Source organism: Macaca nemestrina, chromosome 15 (genome assembly GCF_043159975.1).
Source record: "Macaca nemestrina isolate mMacNem1 chromosome 15, mMacNem.hap1, whole genome shotgun sequence".
Classification (NCBI taxonomy): domain Eukaryota; kingdom Metazoa; phylum Chordata; class Mammalia; order Primates; family Cercopithecidae; genus Macaca; species Macaca nemestrina.
In genome coordinates this window covers 23,309,220-23,326,048 of record NC_092139.1, presented here as the reverse complement: position 1 = coordinate 23,326,048, position 16,829 = coordinate 23,309,220, and the positions used below count along the sequence as shown (strand labels likewise).

At 38.4% G+C, this 16,829-nt stretch overlaps 1 protein-coding gene across 8 annotated transcripts in view; it reads right to left on the bottom strand.

The window, feature by feature from the left end:
- Positions 1 to 16,829, bottom strand: part of LOC105496364 (chromodomain helicase DNA binding protein 6) — a 214,516-nt gene that overhangs the window by 78,570 nt on the left and 119,117 nt on the right. For all 8 annotated transcript variants that reach the window (XR_011613333.1, XM_071079296.1, XM_071079297.1 and 5 more), the window contains 8 exons: positions 15,242 to 15,328; positions 14,922 to 15,056; positions 13,088 to 13,209; positions 11,207 to 11,450; positions 9,868 to 10,044; positions 9,110 to 9,253; positions 5,800 to 6,055; positions 4,759 to 4,969 (listed from right to left, as the gene is read on the bottom strand). Coding sequence is in view for 7 of the 8 variants with exons in the window: in XM_071079296.1 (XP_070935397.1) it covers positions 4,759 to 4,969; positions 5,800 to 6,055; positions 9,110 to 9,253; positions 9,868 to 10,044; positions 11,207 to 11,450; positions 13,088 to 13,209; positions 14,922 to 15,056; positions 15,242 to 15,328 (1,376 nt within the window). In the remaining variant the exon portion in view is untranslated. The remainder of the gene's footprint in view (positions 1 to 4,758; positions 4,970 to 5,799; positions 6,056 to 9,109; positions 9,254 to 9,867; positions 10,045 to 11,206; positions 11,451 to 13,087; positions 13,210 to 14,921; positions 15,057 to 15,241; positions 15,329 to 16,829) is intronic.

The following is a 16,829-nucleotide window of genomic DNA, read 5'->3' as shown; positions in this document are numbered from 1 at the left end:
ACGTCAAACCTACAATGTTATAATTCAGACAAGAACTTTAAAGCTGCTATTATGCTTATGCTTGATGAAGTCAAGGAATGTTAAGTCATGAATAAAAAGATAAGAAAACTCAACAGAGAAACAAAGCGTTAATAAACATAGAACTAAATGGAAATTTTAGAACTAATAAATAAATAAAGCATAGAGTGTGCTTAATAAGCATGATGGAGATGATAAAGAAAAGAGTCAGTGAACTTGAAGACAGCTAAAAGAGAGAGAAAAATGATTTTTAAAAAAACAGAGCCCATGGACTTGTGGGGAATATCTCAAGGTCAAATAAACAGGTAATTAGTTTCACAAATAACCAAGAGAATGGGGCAAAAACAAAAAGAAATTGAAGAAATAGTGATCAAAAGCTTCTCAAATTTGATGAAAGACATACATTTACAAATTCAAGAAGCTCAGTAAGCAGGATGAATCCCAATGATCACAGTTAAACTGCTGAAAACCAAAAATTAAAAGAAAATCTTAGAAGCAGCCAGAATAAGTCAATGTATTGCACACAGGGAGCAGCAACGTGAACGACTGCAGAACTTCTCATAAGAAATCACAGGGGCCAGGGCACAGTGGACTAACACTGTAAAGAGCTGGAGGGGGAAGAAAAGGAAAAAAAAAGTGAACCTAAAATTCTAACATGAAAGACAGATATAAACAAATGGGAAAAAATATGACTTGGAGAAAACAGATGAAGATAAAAAAATTCTATCATGATTAGCCTTAGAAAGACAGGAGAAGAGGCCGGGAGCGGTGGCTCAAGCCTGTAATCCCAGCACTTTGGGAGGCCGAGACAGGTGGATCACGAGGTCAGAAGATCGAGACCATCCTGGCGAACACGGTGAAACCCCGTCTCTACTAAAAAATACAAAAACTAGCCGGGCGAGATGGCGGGCGCCTGTAGTCCCAGTTACTTGGGAGGCTGAGGCAGGAGAATGGCGTAAACCCGGGAGGCGGAGCTTGCAGTGAGCTGAGATCCGGCCACTGCACTCCAGCCCGGGCGACAGAGCGAGACTCCGTCTCAAAAAAAAAAAAAAAAAAAAAAAAAAAAGAAAGACAGGAGAAGACACTGTCCTTGTGAAATAATGGTGCTATTAAAAATAGAAAAATTACAAAAAATGTTCTGTGAAATTAAAAAATATAATTATAGTGAAAGATAAAGTCAAGAAAATTCCCCAGCATGTGAACTTAGATTTCAGATGGGAAAGATCTTTTTAGTATCCAGCACCAATGAAGCAATTCATTATAAAATTTCACAGGACTGGGGACAAAGAGAATACACAAAAACTTCTAAAAAGAACAAACATAACACATAGACAGACTAATAATTCTAAGGGCTTTGAACTTCTCAATGGTAACCCTGGAGGCTAGAAGACAGTGGATTAACACCTTCAAAATTCTGCAGGGAAATGATTTACAACCTAGAATCTCAAATCCTGTGAAAAGATTCCTTAAGAATGAGAGCAGAGTAAAACAGTTTCAGACCATGTCTCAAAATTTACTTATCATTCACCCTTTCTCAGGAGCTCCTGGAAGAGGTGCTCCAACATGGAATCCACCAACAAGAAGATCTGATTTAAGAGGAAAAAAAAGAAAGCTGTCAGCATGAGAAAGAAGGCAGATCACAGCTGACAACTGTGTACTCTGTGGGGAACAGCAACAGGCCAGGCAGGAGCAGGTCAGGAGGCCCCAGAAGATATGGCCTAGAGAAGAGGAAACTGATGTGTTGGAACATAACCAGAGGGGATTTAGACAACCAGGGTAAAGTTTGCTGCTGAATTATAATAGGTGTATAGAAAAATAAGCAATCAAAAAGATAATTTTTAGTTTCAAAGAAAATAAAAACTGTACAAGAATGAAAATTAAACAGCACATGACATAGCTCAGCTGTAATTTCACATTTTCATAAGTCATAATAAACAACAAATATTAACCTAACTCCAAGTATTATGTGGCATACTGGGAAGATGAGAGGACAGGGAGTTGTATACATGATGGTATGAGGAGCAGTGAAAGAAGCCTAAACATTCATCTTCCACAGTGAGAACAGATAATACCTACAACTGAAAAAACCAAGATATTACAACTAATAGCATTATTTAGATACAGCTATAAATACCAAAAGAAATAGCATAAAGAGTTGAAAGTAAATGCTTCTGGGATATGAGAAACTGGCGGAAGGTGCAGGGTGAATCAGCACATAATTTTTCATAAGTGTAATAGAATGACATGGCTTTTCAAATCATGTGCATGTACAACTTTAATGAAAATAAAAACTAAACTAAAAAGAGAAAGACAATGATAATATTAAGGCCAGAAGAACCCTGTTGAATGCAACTTGGGTGAAGAAGCCATAAACATGAAAAGAAGGGCTGGGTATGGTGGTGTATGCCTATAATTCAGCTACTCAGCAGGCTGAGATGGGAGGACCACTTGAGCCCAGGAGTTTGAGGCCGCAGTGATTGACCCACTGTACTTCATCATCTTAGGTGACAGAGCGAGACATTGTCTCAGAAAAAGAAAAAGTATATATATATACAAACATACTTCAGAATATTTATATGGGTCTCACGATTAAGATGAGAGAGAAGTCTTTTAAAGCACATTAATTTAAGCTTAGGTTTAGGCCTAAAAAAGGATTTAAAGTTGTTTTAAGACAAAGATTTGACTACTATAAAATTTAGGACATCAAAAAATAAAATAAATGAAAACCCATACTCATAAATAAAATTAAAGAACAAAAACAACACTGGGGAAAGTTTTTGCAACATGTTCTCAAGTAAACAAATAATTCTTATAAATTAATAAACAAAAAGTCAAAGACTAAGAGAAAAATGCAGGAAAAACATCAATCCACAAAAATGAAATACGAATAACTAATAAATATGAAAAAATACTCATTCTCATTAGTAATCACAATTACAAATTAAAGAGATCATAATTTTGAAATACTGAATTAGCAAAGATTAAGAAGTAAAAACAATATTGATCAGAATATGAAAAAAAGCATTCTCATACGATATTTCAGAAATGAATATAAATAAAACACTCTTAACTAGAGGGCATTTTGTAAACACTGAGTGTATCAAATGTTTTAAAAAATGTGCACTGACATTTATCCTAAAGAAATAACTGGAAACATTCATAACTACTTAAAAGGGATATTGATTTATAGAGTCCCTTAAAATGCTGAAAAATTGGAAATGTTTAAAATAGAATATCATGTAGATCATTAAAATTTTGTTGTAGAAAAACAAAAAAATTTCATAATATATTAAATAAAAAATGACTTACAAAGTACAATGTAGAACAGCACTGCAATTCAAACAATAAAGCTAAACATATTTATGCAGAAAGAACAGACTGAAAAGACAACCCTCAAGATGAATGGGGAATTGTGCAGGTGGTAGTGTTACATGTTTCCACATTTTCAAGAGAAGCTATAATCTTAAGTAATTTGAACACAAAATGAGCAATAAATAATAAAGAGAAAATAGCATAAAAGAGAGCTAAAGACTTCTGTACTTACCAAAAGTCTGTTATATACACCATTACTCATTTTGGGGGGTTCTTTTTAAAAAATCTGCAAACTAATAGTTGTACATATTTTAAAGACTAAGATAATATAAGAAGCAAGTGCTCTGGCAATGGGCTCCTAATCTACAGTGAATTCAAAGCTACAAAACTGCTTTACAAGTTTTGATTTATTCATGTAATACAAGTTTCAAGAATCCTTTACATATAAATCTCTCCTATACAGCTCTGATGAATTATTTTATTGTCTAATCAGACTTTGAAGAATTATTTATGTTATATTCAATGTCAGCATAGCCATAGTTTAATTTGTCATTTCTTTTAATCCTCTTGCTATAAAGTACATGTACAAGGGCAAACAGAATGTTAAAGAATAAGAACATCTGTTAAGACACCCGAGATTTGCTATGAAAACAAGATTTTCTTTAGACTTAGCAATGCCTAGGCTATCAGTTTCTATAACCTTGGAAGTCTTTTATCATTAAGAATGCATTTTTAAAAACTCATTTATCATCTTCAGATCATTGATGTGTCACAATGACTGAAAATCTAAGGTAATACATGTGAGGTAATAAATGTAGTTCCCATACAGAATCCAAATAACCCACACAGCACCACAGACTTTTTATTTGCATGAGGAATGGAACTTAGATTCAAGGAATTATAAGAGTATGAACAAGAAAATAAATTGGGATGCCATAGCCAGTGCATCATAAAACCTTAGAGGGTTTGCTGAGAAAGGACATAAAATATCCCCAAATTCCTTCTCTGTGAGTTGCCAGTTTATGCTCTTTTAGAAATTTGATATAGTGATGATTTCCAGGATATATTTCTTTCACCATTATTAAGCAACAAAAATGTAAATACATGATTTTCCTAGACTTTTCTAATGTTATTTGGATTGTTTCCTCCAACTAAAGTGAATATAAATAAATATGTGGAATTTTTTTTTTAAGCAAAGCAAGGACTCTACATCATAGGTCATGAAATTTACTCTTGACAGTTAAACTTGGGTCCATTTGGTCATAAAATTTAACTCTGAATTTCAGTCAGTCTTTAAAAGGAGATTCCTTTTCTCCATTTTTGAATGTCTTCTTGTGTTTAAACAACATTTTTGAATGGATCAAAAAAAAATATCAAAGAAAAGGAACTGTCCCAGTGTTGAATGCAGGGCTTTGACACAAGTCTCACCTTCTCTGGATGAGGTAATCTTCCAGGATGTCGAGGCAACGCACCATCTGGGAGAAGATGAGTACCTTGTGGCCACCCGCAATCAGCTTAGGGAGTAGTTTATCAATCAGCACAAGCTTCCCTGCTGCCTGAATCATGGCCTGCAGCTGAAAGTCAGGGGCATCAGGGCTGTGGGTTTTTCGGAAATCTTCTAGAATTTTCTCCTCTGCTCCTGAAAAGGAATGGAACAAAACTATTCCCTGGACAGAATGTAAGGATAAAGGTTGTACTCTGCTTTACAGATCCTGGGAAAAATGAAGTGAATTCTTAGGTCCTAGACCAGCAGTTCAGTGAGGAGATGCTGGGTACACGTTGGTCTGTCCCTTCAGCAGAGGGCTCTGCAGTGGCAGCAGGAGAGAACGCGGGTGCTCCACTCTCCTGGGAAGTCTCACCAAGTAGAGTGAGGATCTGAGATACCAAGTCCTAAGCTGACTCACCCAAGAAACCTTCCCAGACAAGAAGGACTTTCACACCTCTTGACATCACAAAGACTATAAGATAATCCAAGCCACACTGTGATTTTAAAATTTCTCAAAAAGTTTCATTGTAAAAAAAAAAAAAATCCTCCCAACATTTTCTCTAACTAGTTTGGTTAACTGTTAATTTGTCTGCAGAGAGTTTTAATGTCATTGCAGCATTTTCACTGATTCAGCTAAGTAACACATTTTCCTGTCCCCAAGTAGAAAGTGTGTGCCAGACTTTGAACAAATAAAGGGCAGCAAACTGGTGAGTGATATCCCTTTCCTGCCCAGCAGAGTACATGCTGTGCGGCAGCGTGTTGGCAGAAGTTAAGTTCAAACCTTGGCTCTTGGTCCTTAGTAGCTATACTGCTTAGGCAAATCCATCAAGCTCTCTGAATCTCAGTTTTATACTCTGTAAAAAGGTGAGAATGCATACATGCTAGCAGATAATGAAAATTCAATACACGAGTTATTTGATTATCATTAGCTTCTGGCAGAGGCCATGGCAGTCCTGAGTAACTTCACAGTGCCCCTGACTCACCATTGATCAGGTAGGGATGGTTACAGCACTTCCTCAGCTCCATCATGGTGTTGATGAGATTGGGCATGTTGTGCTGATTTGCCCCCTTGGTCAGGAAGGAAAAGTTCTTCTCGAGGATGGCACGGTAGTACTTTTTCTGGATATTGGTTAGTTCCACCTCAATGATCGTCTCTTGTTTGGGAGCAAGGTTCTTTTCCACATCATCTTTCAGCCGTCGAAGCATCATTGGTTTTAGGATAGACTGCAGTTTCTTTACCTGTCCAGGGAAATGAGACCTATTTACCTACCTCAATCCTGATTTAACGATTACTGGGGTATTTCAACCTTCACTCTTATTTCTTGAACATTTACGCATAGTACTGTGGTAGTAGACTAATAGAAAGATCACGATTGACCCCTGAAAATGGGGCTTATAATAGTACTGAAAGGGAATTATGGATATGATTTTAATTTACAAGCAATTACTGAGAATCTAGTGGCAATCTCAGAAGATAAAAAGGGAGAAAGGTATAAAAGAGTACTTATTCTCTAGGATGGAGAAAACACGTCTCTCTGTCATTCTTTCTCTAATACACACACCACACGCACAGTAATTACCTGAATAATATTTTAAATTATGTTAGAAGGTATGAGTGATATATTACAAAAGAAACTTAGACGCTGAGAGAACGGAGTAAGTAGAGATGATCTGGAAAAGAATTCCTCCTATACCTTTTAAGTAACAAAAGCAGCATACATGTTTGGGTGTAGCAGTATGTAAAGAATTAATGTTATAGGTGACATCTGTTCTATCATGGAATCTGTCACATCAGGGGCACTTTAAGTCTGATGGTGTTCTTTGCTACAACTTGTCTGTTCTTCCCCTAAAAGCACAGGCCTGGACAGCAGATCTTTATGCAACTGACTGCACCAGCAAGGTAACTTGTTCCCCCTCCCAGTGAGACAATGACAGACTAAGGGATTCAAAGTCCAAGAACCTGAGTTAACCTGGAGCTAAAACATGATACCGGTAAGATTAACTCTGGTGGAAAAACAAAATAAGGGAAGATGAAAGTGCAAAAGAAATCAAGTTTCCAGTCAGAAACGGCTGTTCAAAAATTTTAAAAGGGGTACACGCTGCATAAATAAGTTGTGTGCTGCAGGACTGCTTCCTGAAGAAATACAAAGTGATTTACAGAGAGTGATTCAGAAGAGTTACTTACAAAAGCAGATTTTAGACAATGATGAACATGCTTTATTTTGGAAACAGATGCTTTCCAGAACTTTTATTTACTGTGTTTTAAAATACAGACATCTCATAGAAGCAGAGATTAGAGTGGTGGTTACCAGGGACTGGGGGGTGGGGCGGGGTAGGGAGGTATTGTTCAAAAGATAGAAAATTTTAGTTAGATAGGTGGAGTAAGTTCAAGAGATCTACTGAACAACATGGTGACTACAGTTGATAACAATGTACAGTATTTTTGAAGATTGCTGAGAGTGGATTTTGAACGTTCTCACAAAAAGCATGTGCTAATTAGCTCTGTTTAGCCATTCCACTATGTATACATATTTCAAAACATATTGTACATGATCAATACATATTTTTGTCAATTAAAAATACAGAAAGCCAAAAAATTTAAAAATAATTAATTATATAAAAATAAATATTAAAGATAAAATATCAAATAAAATATTTGATGTAATTTGTATGGTTTTCTCCTACCTGACTCCAATCTTAAACTTAATCTTTTTATGAGACTTTCATTTTACCAACGAAGGGTGCTTAGAAATCTAATCCCCCATGTGGGTAAGGAATTACTATATAAGAACCTAAAGGGAAAAGACTCAGCTAGCTGATTGTTAAAGATAGGGTCAAATGTCAATCTGCCACATGCTGGGTTCAGCTTTTGCCCTTCACTTGGCTCATACCTTGAATCATTTAGAGTTTACTATATGCCAGACATTGTGCTGGTCAATACAACAAACACAACTTGGGAGAAGATGTGGGCCTTGTCCTCAAGGAGATCTTTGTCTAGGAAGAAGAAAAAATGCATACCACAAATTAAGTGCAATGGGAGAAGAGGATGCATTTCTAATGGTCCAAAAACGAAGAGAAGATTGGAGCTGGCTTTTGAAAGTCAATAGATACTGCAAATGTAGGAATTAAGTTTGATTATTCACTGCTCTGATGCAAGTCTGACTTGCATCAGAAGTAGGAAGAGATTGGAACCCCACAATTTTGACATGTGGGCAAAATTCCCAAATGTTTTCATTCCCCTCATTCTTTGCCCCAACCCACTTACACACCATTGCTGAATTAATTTGGCAGAGCTAATTATGTCATTCCTGTAATAAGGCCTTGTATGGCTTCTCCATTACCTACTAAATTCTTCAAACTACCTTTCAAGATCTTCCCACAATATAACCCTAAAGACTTCTGGCCTTATATTTCCAATTCATTCACTGTTTTCAGCTTAATCAGATGTTTCCCCACTAGTGAATAACTACCATGACTCTGATTTTGCTGGTTTTTTTTTTTTTCTATGCAAAGTGGTTACCACCTCTTCTTTCTATACCTGTGAAAACCTGCCCATCCCTCAAGATGCATTTTCAAATTGTACTCTCTCCCTGGAGTCTTTTCTAATTCTCAAATAGATGTGACCTGTCTCTCCTCTGAAGGACCAACTCTATTATTTGTTCTTCTTATGGCACGTAAATTTGTCTGGGTTATTTCTATAATTCCTAGTAGAGATTTCTACTCATATGAAATAAGTATTTATTACTATCAGCTGTTTTTTATTAGCTTTGAGTCCAACAAGGTAGACTTGGAACTGGACCTTGAAAACTGCAGAAACGCAGCTGATCTGGACAAAAGAGGACTTATCAACTACTCTAGGTATGTGACTGCCTTCTTTTCCTCACTACCTGTGTATTGTGTTGTACTCAAGAAGATGGGCCTGGGAACGAGCTGCAGATTTTGAAGGGGAAAGGATGAAGGATGAGGGAAGCAGAAGAAAGCACCATACTCCTAAGGCCAGAGCTATAAGCAAAATCAGTGAACACACAATATGTGAAATTAGTGAAGCAAGGAGGCCCGATAGACCAACATAAGATATTTTGGGTATGGACCCATCTAACCTTTGGGGCAGTAAGAACCGCTAATAATCAGCTTACCCTCCCCAACATAAACAAACACATAAAATAAAGGAGGTAATGCTCATTTTGCCAGGAATGTGACAACTTGCTAAATCCTGGCCCCACAGCATCCTGCTCTTTTCTTGATGAAGATAATGATCACATTGTCTCCTCAATTCTTTGGGTCCCTAATTACCTGTTCCTCTGTTTTCAAATCTCCAAATTCCTCCAAGAAAGCGGTCTCTGAAGGAAACTGTGATGGCTCCAAAAAATTTAGCAAACTGAAGAGCTCCTCCACGGAGTTCTGCAAGGGTGTTCCAGTGAGAAGCACTTTATGTTCCTGCACAAATTAAACACACATGATGAATAGTGCTTACGCCATCAAAATAGTGCATTTTCGTGGGGAAAATTAAGCCAGGGCATTGAGTGCTCAATTTGGGGCAATTCTGATCTGCTTTAATGAAAAGATAATACACCCTCATAGGCGTACAGTCAATAAACGAATCAACCTTCCTTTCACATCATTGATTCCAGCAGCACTTTCATGTTAATTAAAGCAACTATTCACTCATTCACTAAATATTATTGAGGGCCTCCCCACCAGATACTGGGCACCATGCCAAGGCAGTGATGTTAAAAGGGCATCATCTTTGGTACCAGTTCATTTAGGGGCCTGGAAACAAGCCAAAACACCTTACATTTCCAAGTCACATATTTCATGGTATTTAAGAGTCCTCCTAAGTCTATGGAAATCAATCTGTGGCAAAGGCCATTGTTGACCCAGTTTGTAACAAAAAAAATCTTGATTCCTATACTCTTGCAGTTATAGAGACCAAAAAAGAACATCTAATGTAAAAGGACCAGGCAGAAATAAGCTACATGCAGAATGGCTAAGGAGTGTTTCCTCCAAGCTGAACAGAATGAACTTGTGTTTATGTAAAGAGCTGCTCTCACCAGGGCCATAAGCTTTAGACCCTCCAGAAGTTTACAGTTCCTGTTCTTCAATCTGTGGGCTTCATCAATTATCACACAGCTCCAGTGAATCTTCTTCAACTCTGGGCAGTCTGCCAGGATCATCTCAAACGTTGTGATGACGACGTGGAACTTGAAGACTCCTGAAAGGGGGTTTCCCTGAGGATGACACAACCAAAGGCAAAGCTTTACACCACGGCTACAGAATTCTGCTAATACCTGCTGGATGAGAGGAGGTAGCACTACAAATGCTGGGGCCTAGGTGAGAAGACAAGCACTGCTTTTCCTCATGTGAGAAAAGAGAACGAGCTAGTTAGCCAAAAGGCCTCACACACCATCAATGAAACAGAAGCGAGACAACATCTGCCCTCACAAAGGTGAGAAGGATGGGCAGTATGGAAGGCACAGCAAGGGAGCATTTTTACTTATTAGCTGCTATGATAAGGAAATCAGATGGGTGTTGGTTCACAAGTTCCCAGACAGGAGTCAGTCTAAACCATAGTTTGAATGCCCAAAGGAAACTCTCTGCTATTTTTCAGACTTAATTTCACCTTATAATTTGAGTTCTAGCACAGATTTAAGGTAATGATCCTGATTCACCTAAGACAAGTGCTACTAGGCAGGACATAGCTTTGTTGTTCAGCCTGTCTTGGTGTTGCCATCACGTTTCAAGAGCAGAGTCGCATCATGTTAGAGCAATTCTTAAATTTCTTCCAAGTGTCTCTGCTGTCTCTGAAACCTCTGGGGAGACCACTGGCTTTCCTCTGATAGAAATTGTTTAATTTTTACCTTAATTATAAAAACCAGTGTGCAGGACAAACACACAACTATATTCAGCTAAGTGATAGCACTTAAAAAATTAAAAAAAGAGAAAATGTTGCTGTTGTGTATTTAATTATTTGAAACCTATTTTCTCTTTATCCTCTCTGTCAAATCTGTTAACCTCCTCTCCAAACTCCCTGGCTGGGAATCCATTCTCTGTAGAGTAATTCTTTTGCTCACTTTCTTCACTGAACACATAACAATTCAGATAAAATCTTCTGCATATAAAAGTAACTTCATAAACCAACAGGTAAGTCAAATTTTCAGTGTCCTAAAAAAGGTACATCTCAGAGTTCAGACAGCATGCCCTACAATCCTGTGTTGTATCATAAATTAAAATGAACTACCAGGGAGAGCAGGAGTCAGCCTTGACAAACATATTACAAAGTCATTCCACATTAACACAAGATGCAGGGCACTGGAACTTCTGAAGTTAAGTGACGGAAAGGCTGCTCCGAGCTTAGGCAGTCCCTGGGTCTCTGATTCACGTGAGGCTCACCTGGGCGTCTCTGTACACCATTTCATATTGCTGGATCATCTGCCTGCTGATCTGGCTGCCGTGGTACACAATGGCATTCATCTCTGTCCATGTCCGGAACTCTCGCTCCCAGTTAGTGATGGTGGAGAGAGGGGCAATAATGAGAAAAGGGCCGTGGATTCCTCGCAGAAATATTTCTGAAAGGAATGTGATGGACTGGATGGTTTTCCCTAGGCCCATCTCATCAGCCAAAATACAGTTTTTTCTGCAGAGAGTGAGAAATACAGGTAATTCATTATCAATACAGGAAACTTATAGAGGCTGGTTATAACTTGAAAAGATGCTTCACAAATAGATGTTTACCTATAAGATTATCATTGAAGGCTTTATCATCATTTTACATATTAAACTGAGGTTAGTTGTTATTATTATTCATACCTTGCCTACTTCCAAAACAGAACTGTGCTAATTTGGGAGAAAATACAGTCGTGTGTCACTTAAGGATGGGGTCACATTCCGAGAAATGCATCACTGGGTGACTGTGTCATTGTGGGAACATCAGAGAGTGTACCTACTAAACCTAGATGGTATAGCCTACTACACACCTAGGCTATGTGGTATATAGCCTACGGCTTCTAGGCTATAAGCCTATATAGCATGTCACTGCAGTTAATACTATAGGCAACTGTAACACAATAGTATTTGTGTATCTAAACACAGAAAAGACAAAGTAAAAATAGAGCAAAATATAGATTTAAAATGGTATACCTGGCCAGGCACGGTGGCTCACACCTGTAATCCCAACATTTTGGGAGGCCAAGGCAGGCAGATCACCTGAGGTCAGAAGTTCGAGACCAGCCTGGCCAACACAGTGAAACCCCATCTCTATTAAAAATACAAAAACTAGCAGGGCGAGGTGGCAGGTGCCTGTAATCCCAGCTACTAGGGAGGCAGAGGCAGAAGAATCGTTTGAACCCAGGAGGCAGAGGCTGCAGTGAGCTGAGATCGCACTATTGCACTCCAGCCTGGGTGACAGAGCTAGGCTCTGTTTCGACAAAAATAAAAATAAAAAAATAAAATGGTATACCTAGGTGATAGGTTGATAGCTGTAGCAAACCACCATGGCACACATTTACCTACATAACAAACCTGCCTATCCACCACATGTACCCTAGAACTAAAGATAAAACATTAAAAAACAAAAACAAAAAAGGTATACCTATATAGGGCACTTACCATGAATGGAGCTTACAGGACTGAAAGTTGCTCTGGGTGAATCAGTGAGTGAGTGGTGGGTGATGTGAAGGCCGAGGACATTACTGCACACCACTGTAGACATTATAAATACTGTACACTAAAGCTACACTCAATTTATTTAAAAATATTTTTTCTTCAATAAATTAACCCTAGCTTACTGTAACTTTTTTACTGTATGAACTTTCAATTTTTTTTAAAACTTTTTGACTCTTAAGTGTTATTACAAAGAATCAAGAAGTTTTAAAACATTTAAACGTTTTTGTATAGCTGTATATTCCCATATATATATATATATATATATATATAAAAATATATATATATATTTTTTTTTTGGTTAAGGATTTAGAAATAGAAAACAGCTTTAAAGGATCTTCTGGATTTTCTTTCATCTAGATTGAGCCCAACCTTTTGGTATGGCTGGCCAAAAAAAGGGGCACAAAGTCAATGATGTCATTCCTTTTGGTTGGAGAAACAACTGACAAAAATAAAATTAGTCTTGGATGATTAATGTGCAAAGATTACCACCCTAAATTGATGGCCATGCTGCTCCCTCTCACCAGTCTGCAACTGCGACTCTAGGTTTTCCAGGCTAAGGCAATAATATGCCTCCGGGTACAAACATCTGGGCTGGTTTTGGTTCCGTACCTGTTATACCAGTTAAAAAGAAGCCAGTTCATCCCCTCCAGCTGGTATTCCCGGAGCTGGTTACTGTTCTTATACTCGCGAGACTTCTCGAGTTTCTGCCAAGAGTCTGAAGCAGGCCGCTCCTAGGGAGGAAAGCAAACAGCATAATAGATAGAGAACGATGTTTTAGGAGCATAACATGGATACTAATGAGGACAGTGGTAAATCTCATTGTCCCAAGGCTGGTTTCAAACTATAGTTATTACCTTCTGAGTAATGTACAGGTTGGGGGAACTAAGTAGGAGTCAGGCTGAGAGAATGGGTAGGAATCCTGATTGCTTCTAGATAATAACTTACAATTAGCTTCAGAATGAAACTCTCCCTGTTCTCTATCTGGTCCGTCACTGCATTATGCCACATACCACAATTAGCCTGGTGCTGTATTTATTTATCCATGTACACACATGCTTCTTCCATTAGACTGTGAGCTCCTGAGGGCAGGGCCTGTACCTTGTTTCTTAACATATCTCACACAAGCATCAACCTATAGCAAATGCTTAACTGATGACTGACAAGTTGAATTAAAAGCAGAAAACAGTATATACGGGAGAGGGTTGAAAGAAAAATAATCAAGCATGTAATCAAAACACTATGAACTATGTAAGTTTCTACACAGTTCTGCATCTCAAGACACCTCTATCTACCTTTCATATGCCAAAAAAACAAAAACGAAACACTGCTCTTGAATGGACTCCTATAGGGACCTAAGTTTAATGTTCTAAGTATCAATCTTCCAGTGATGTAAAAGCAACAAATAATATTAATAAGGAACTAGATAAGAGTTTTTCATATAAAAATGGCAATTTTTCTTTTTTAAACAGAAACTATCATTCCAGCCTACAGCCATATTCTTTAACAACTGATTCTCTTTTCAAGTTAGTTACACCTTAATAAAAGCTCTGGCCCGGGTGTGGTGGCTCACGCCTGTAATCCCAGCAATTTGGGAGGCCAAGACAGGTGGATCACCTGAAGCCAGGAGTTCAAGACAAGCCTAACATGGTGAAACACCATCTCTGCTAAAAACATACAAAAATTAGCCAGGCGTGGCGGCAAGCGCTTATATTCCTAGCTACTTAGGAGGCCAAGGCAAGAGAATTGCTTGAACTCGGGAGACGGAGGTTGCAGTGAGCTAAGATTGTGCCACTGCACTCCAGCAACAGACCAAGACTCCATCTCAAAATAAAAAAATAAATAAAAGCTCTGATCCCAACTCTCCCTCAATTGTTGGATAATTTATATACTTCTCAGGCGCCCTGGGAGATCTTGGCAGTTGAGTGGCAATAATTTAGAATCAGAAAAACAAATAGATTCAATAATGTTTATCAAAAACCTATGTTCTCTCTGTGGGCATTACAGGGATCTGCAGATAAAGGTAGTTCTTCCGCTTAATAATATTCCAGTTGAGTGAAGAAGGGAAAATCAAAGAAAAGAGGTAGCTGATGAAGAGGTAAGAAACAGGAAAGATACTACTGAGCTTCTCTTGCATACCAGCCATTTCTTACAAATTTTATTTTACTGACTCCATATAACAGCCACACACCAAGAATTCTAAGCCAATATCAAAGCTTCTTAAATGTTACATACATCAAAATAGACCTGAGACCTAAAGGTGACCAGGGTGCTGGCAAAGTTCGATCTGGGGAGGAAAACACTGAATTGCGGGTTCAATGACAAGTAACAAAGGTAAAATACCACAGAAACCACTTAGGAACACAGCCAGGTGAACTTCCATGATTGCAAAGTTCATAAAATTGCATGTTCTGAGAAGTGTCAGAGAGAGACAAGATTGCTTTACCACATGCTTAATTTCAGGGAGAACTTGAAGAGATTCAAATTCTTTAACTTTTGCAGGATCCACATCTTCCTCTAGCTCCCATGTGCTTTCCTCATATGGTAGTGAGCACCACTTCACCAGGTAATGTGTTACCTCCTGGTAGGAAAACAGGAAAGAAACTTAATGTTCTATTAGATTAAAGGAGTCAGTCATATCTGCCAACCTCTGAAAAACCACCCTAAATGAATAGACAGGAATACCATTAAGACAAAGGCCACAAGTTAAAACAAGTGAAATATGTGGAAAGAAGGGAAGATGCTTTAGGAGAGGTGAATACCCACCTCCCCTGTTTCTGCATCCTTGGTGTGGGCCACCTCCAAGATGCGATCAACTTCTACATAGTCTGGATTGAACAAGTCTTCATCAGGCTAACACAAACAGAGGAGAACAGTTAGGAAGTGTGTCCCCTTCTCTCAAATCCAACACCTAGGGTGTTATCTCTAAGTGACCCCTACTCTGGGCCCTATCAACAAACACAAAAAGAAAGGGTTTGCTTAATAATAAAAGTCGCAGACATTTATTCAATGTCTCCAAATCCTGCTCTCCATGACTAAATTTAAAGGATCCAACCATCTTAGAGGCTACACCCTAGCCAGGTAATAATTCCCTATTGGTCATTATAGCAATGTACAAAAATCAGCAGAAGAGCTCCCTTTTCCTTACTGGTCCTTATTTCAAACATAGTCCTTGGCAACTAGGAATTACGGTTTCTTTTTCTTCTTCTTTTTTTTTGAGACGGAGTCTCGGTCTTGTCGCCCAGGCTAGAGTGCAGTGGCCGGATCTCAGCTCACTGCAAGCTCTGCCTCCCGGGTTTACGCCATTCTCCTGCCTCAGCCTCCCGAGTAGCTGGGACTGCAGGCGCCCGCCACCTCGCCTGGCTAGTTTTTTTTTGTATTTTTTAGTAAAGACGGGGTTTCACTGTGTTAGCCAGGATGGTCTCGATCTCCTGACCTCGTGATCTGCCCGTCTTGGCCTCCCAAAGTGCTGGGATTACAGGCTTGAGCCACCGCGCCCAGCCTCTTTTTCTTCTTAATAACAACAATAGCTAACATTGGAAGGGGGCATGAGGGAAGCTTCCTGGGTGCTGACAATGTTCTATTTGCTGATCTAGGTAGTAGTTACATAAATGTGTTTACATTGTAAAAATTCATGGAGATGTACACTTTATCTTTATGCACATTATGCTTCAAAAAATGCTTACCTACAAAACAACAAGAAGTAACATACAGAAATATTTAATGTATGTCCAGAGTAATGCTAAGTACTTTCATTTAAGCTCCAAAACTACCTCACGGAGTAGGTACTATAATTACCTTACAGATTAGGAAACCGACTCAGAGATATTAAGTAATGCGACCAAGTTCATGGAGCTATGTTAACTGGACCGTTCACCCAGGTCTTTCTTACCCAGAAGCCGAAGTCCTCCTCCAGGAGTGCTGGAGAGCTCTTACTGACACTTAGGCTGCAAGGCACTTTTAGGGCTATCTAGTTTCATCTTCTAATCAATGCAGGATACTTTTTACAACATCCCTGGCAAACCTCTCAGATTCAATTATTCCCAATTAAGAAATTTACTACCCTCCAAGACCTGATTCACGGTCGAAACAGCTTTATCTCTACCTCTTTAGTAGTAGTATCATGATCTTTATCATTAGTAAATTATAACTTAACTTCCTTCCTTATAACTGTTGCTCATTGGTGTGAACTGCTTCCTCTAGAGCAGCAATAAGTAATTTGATTCTTTCCTCTCTGTTTAGGCTCTTCAGCAATCTCCTCCCTATTTGGGTTAAAAAAAAAACCCCGTTTGTTCAACAGTTCTTCATATACCATTTCCATCTTAACGATACGAAAAGCTAATATTTATGGAAT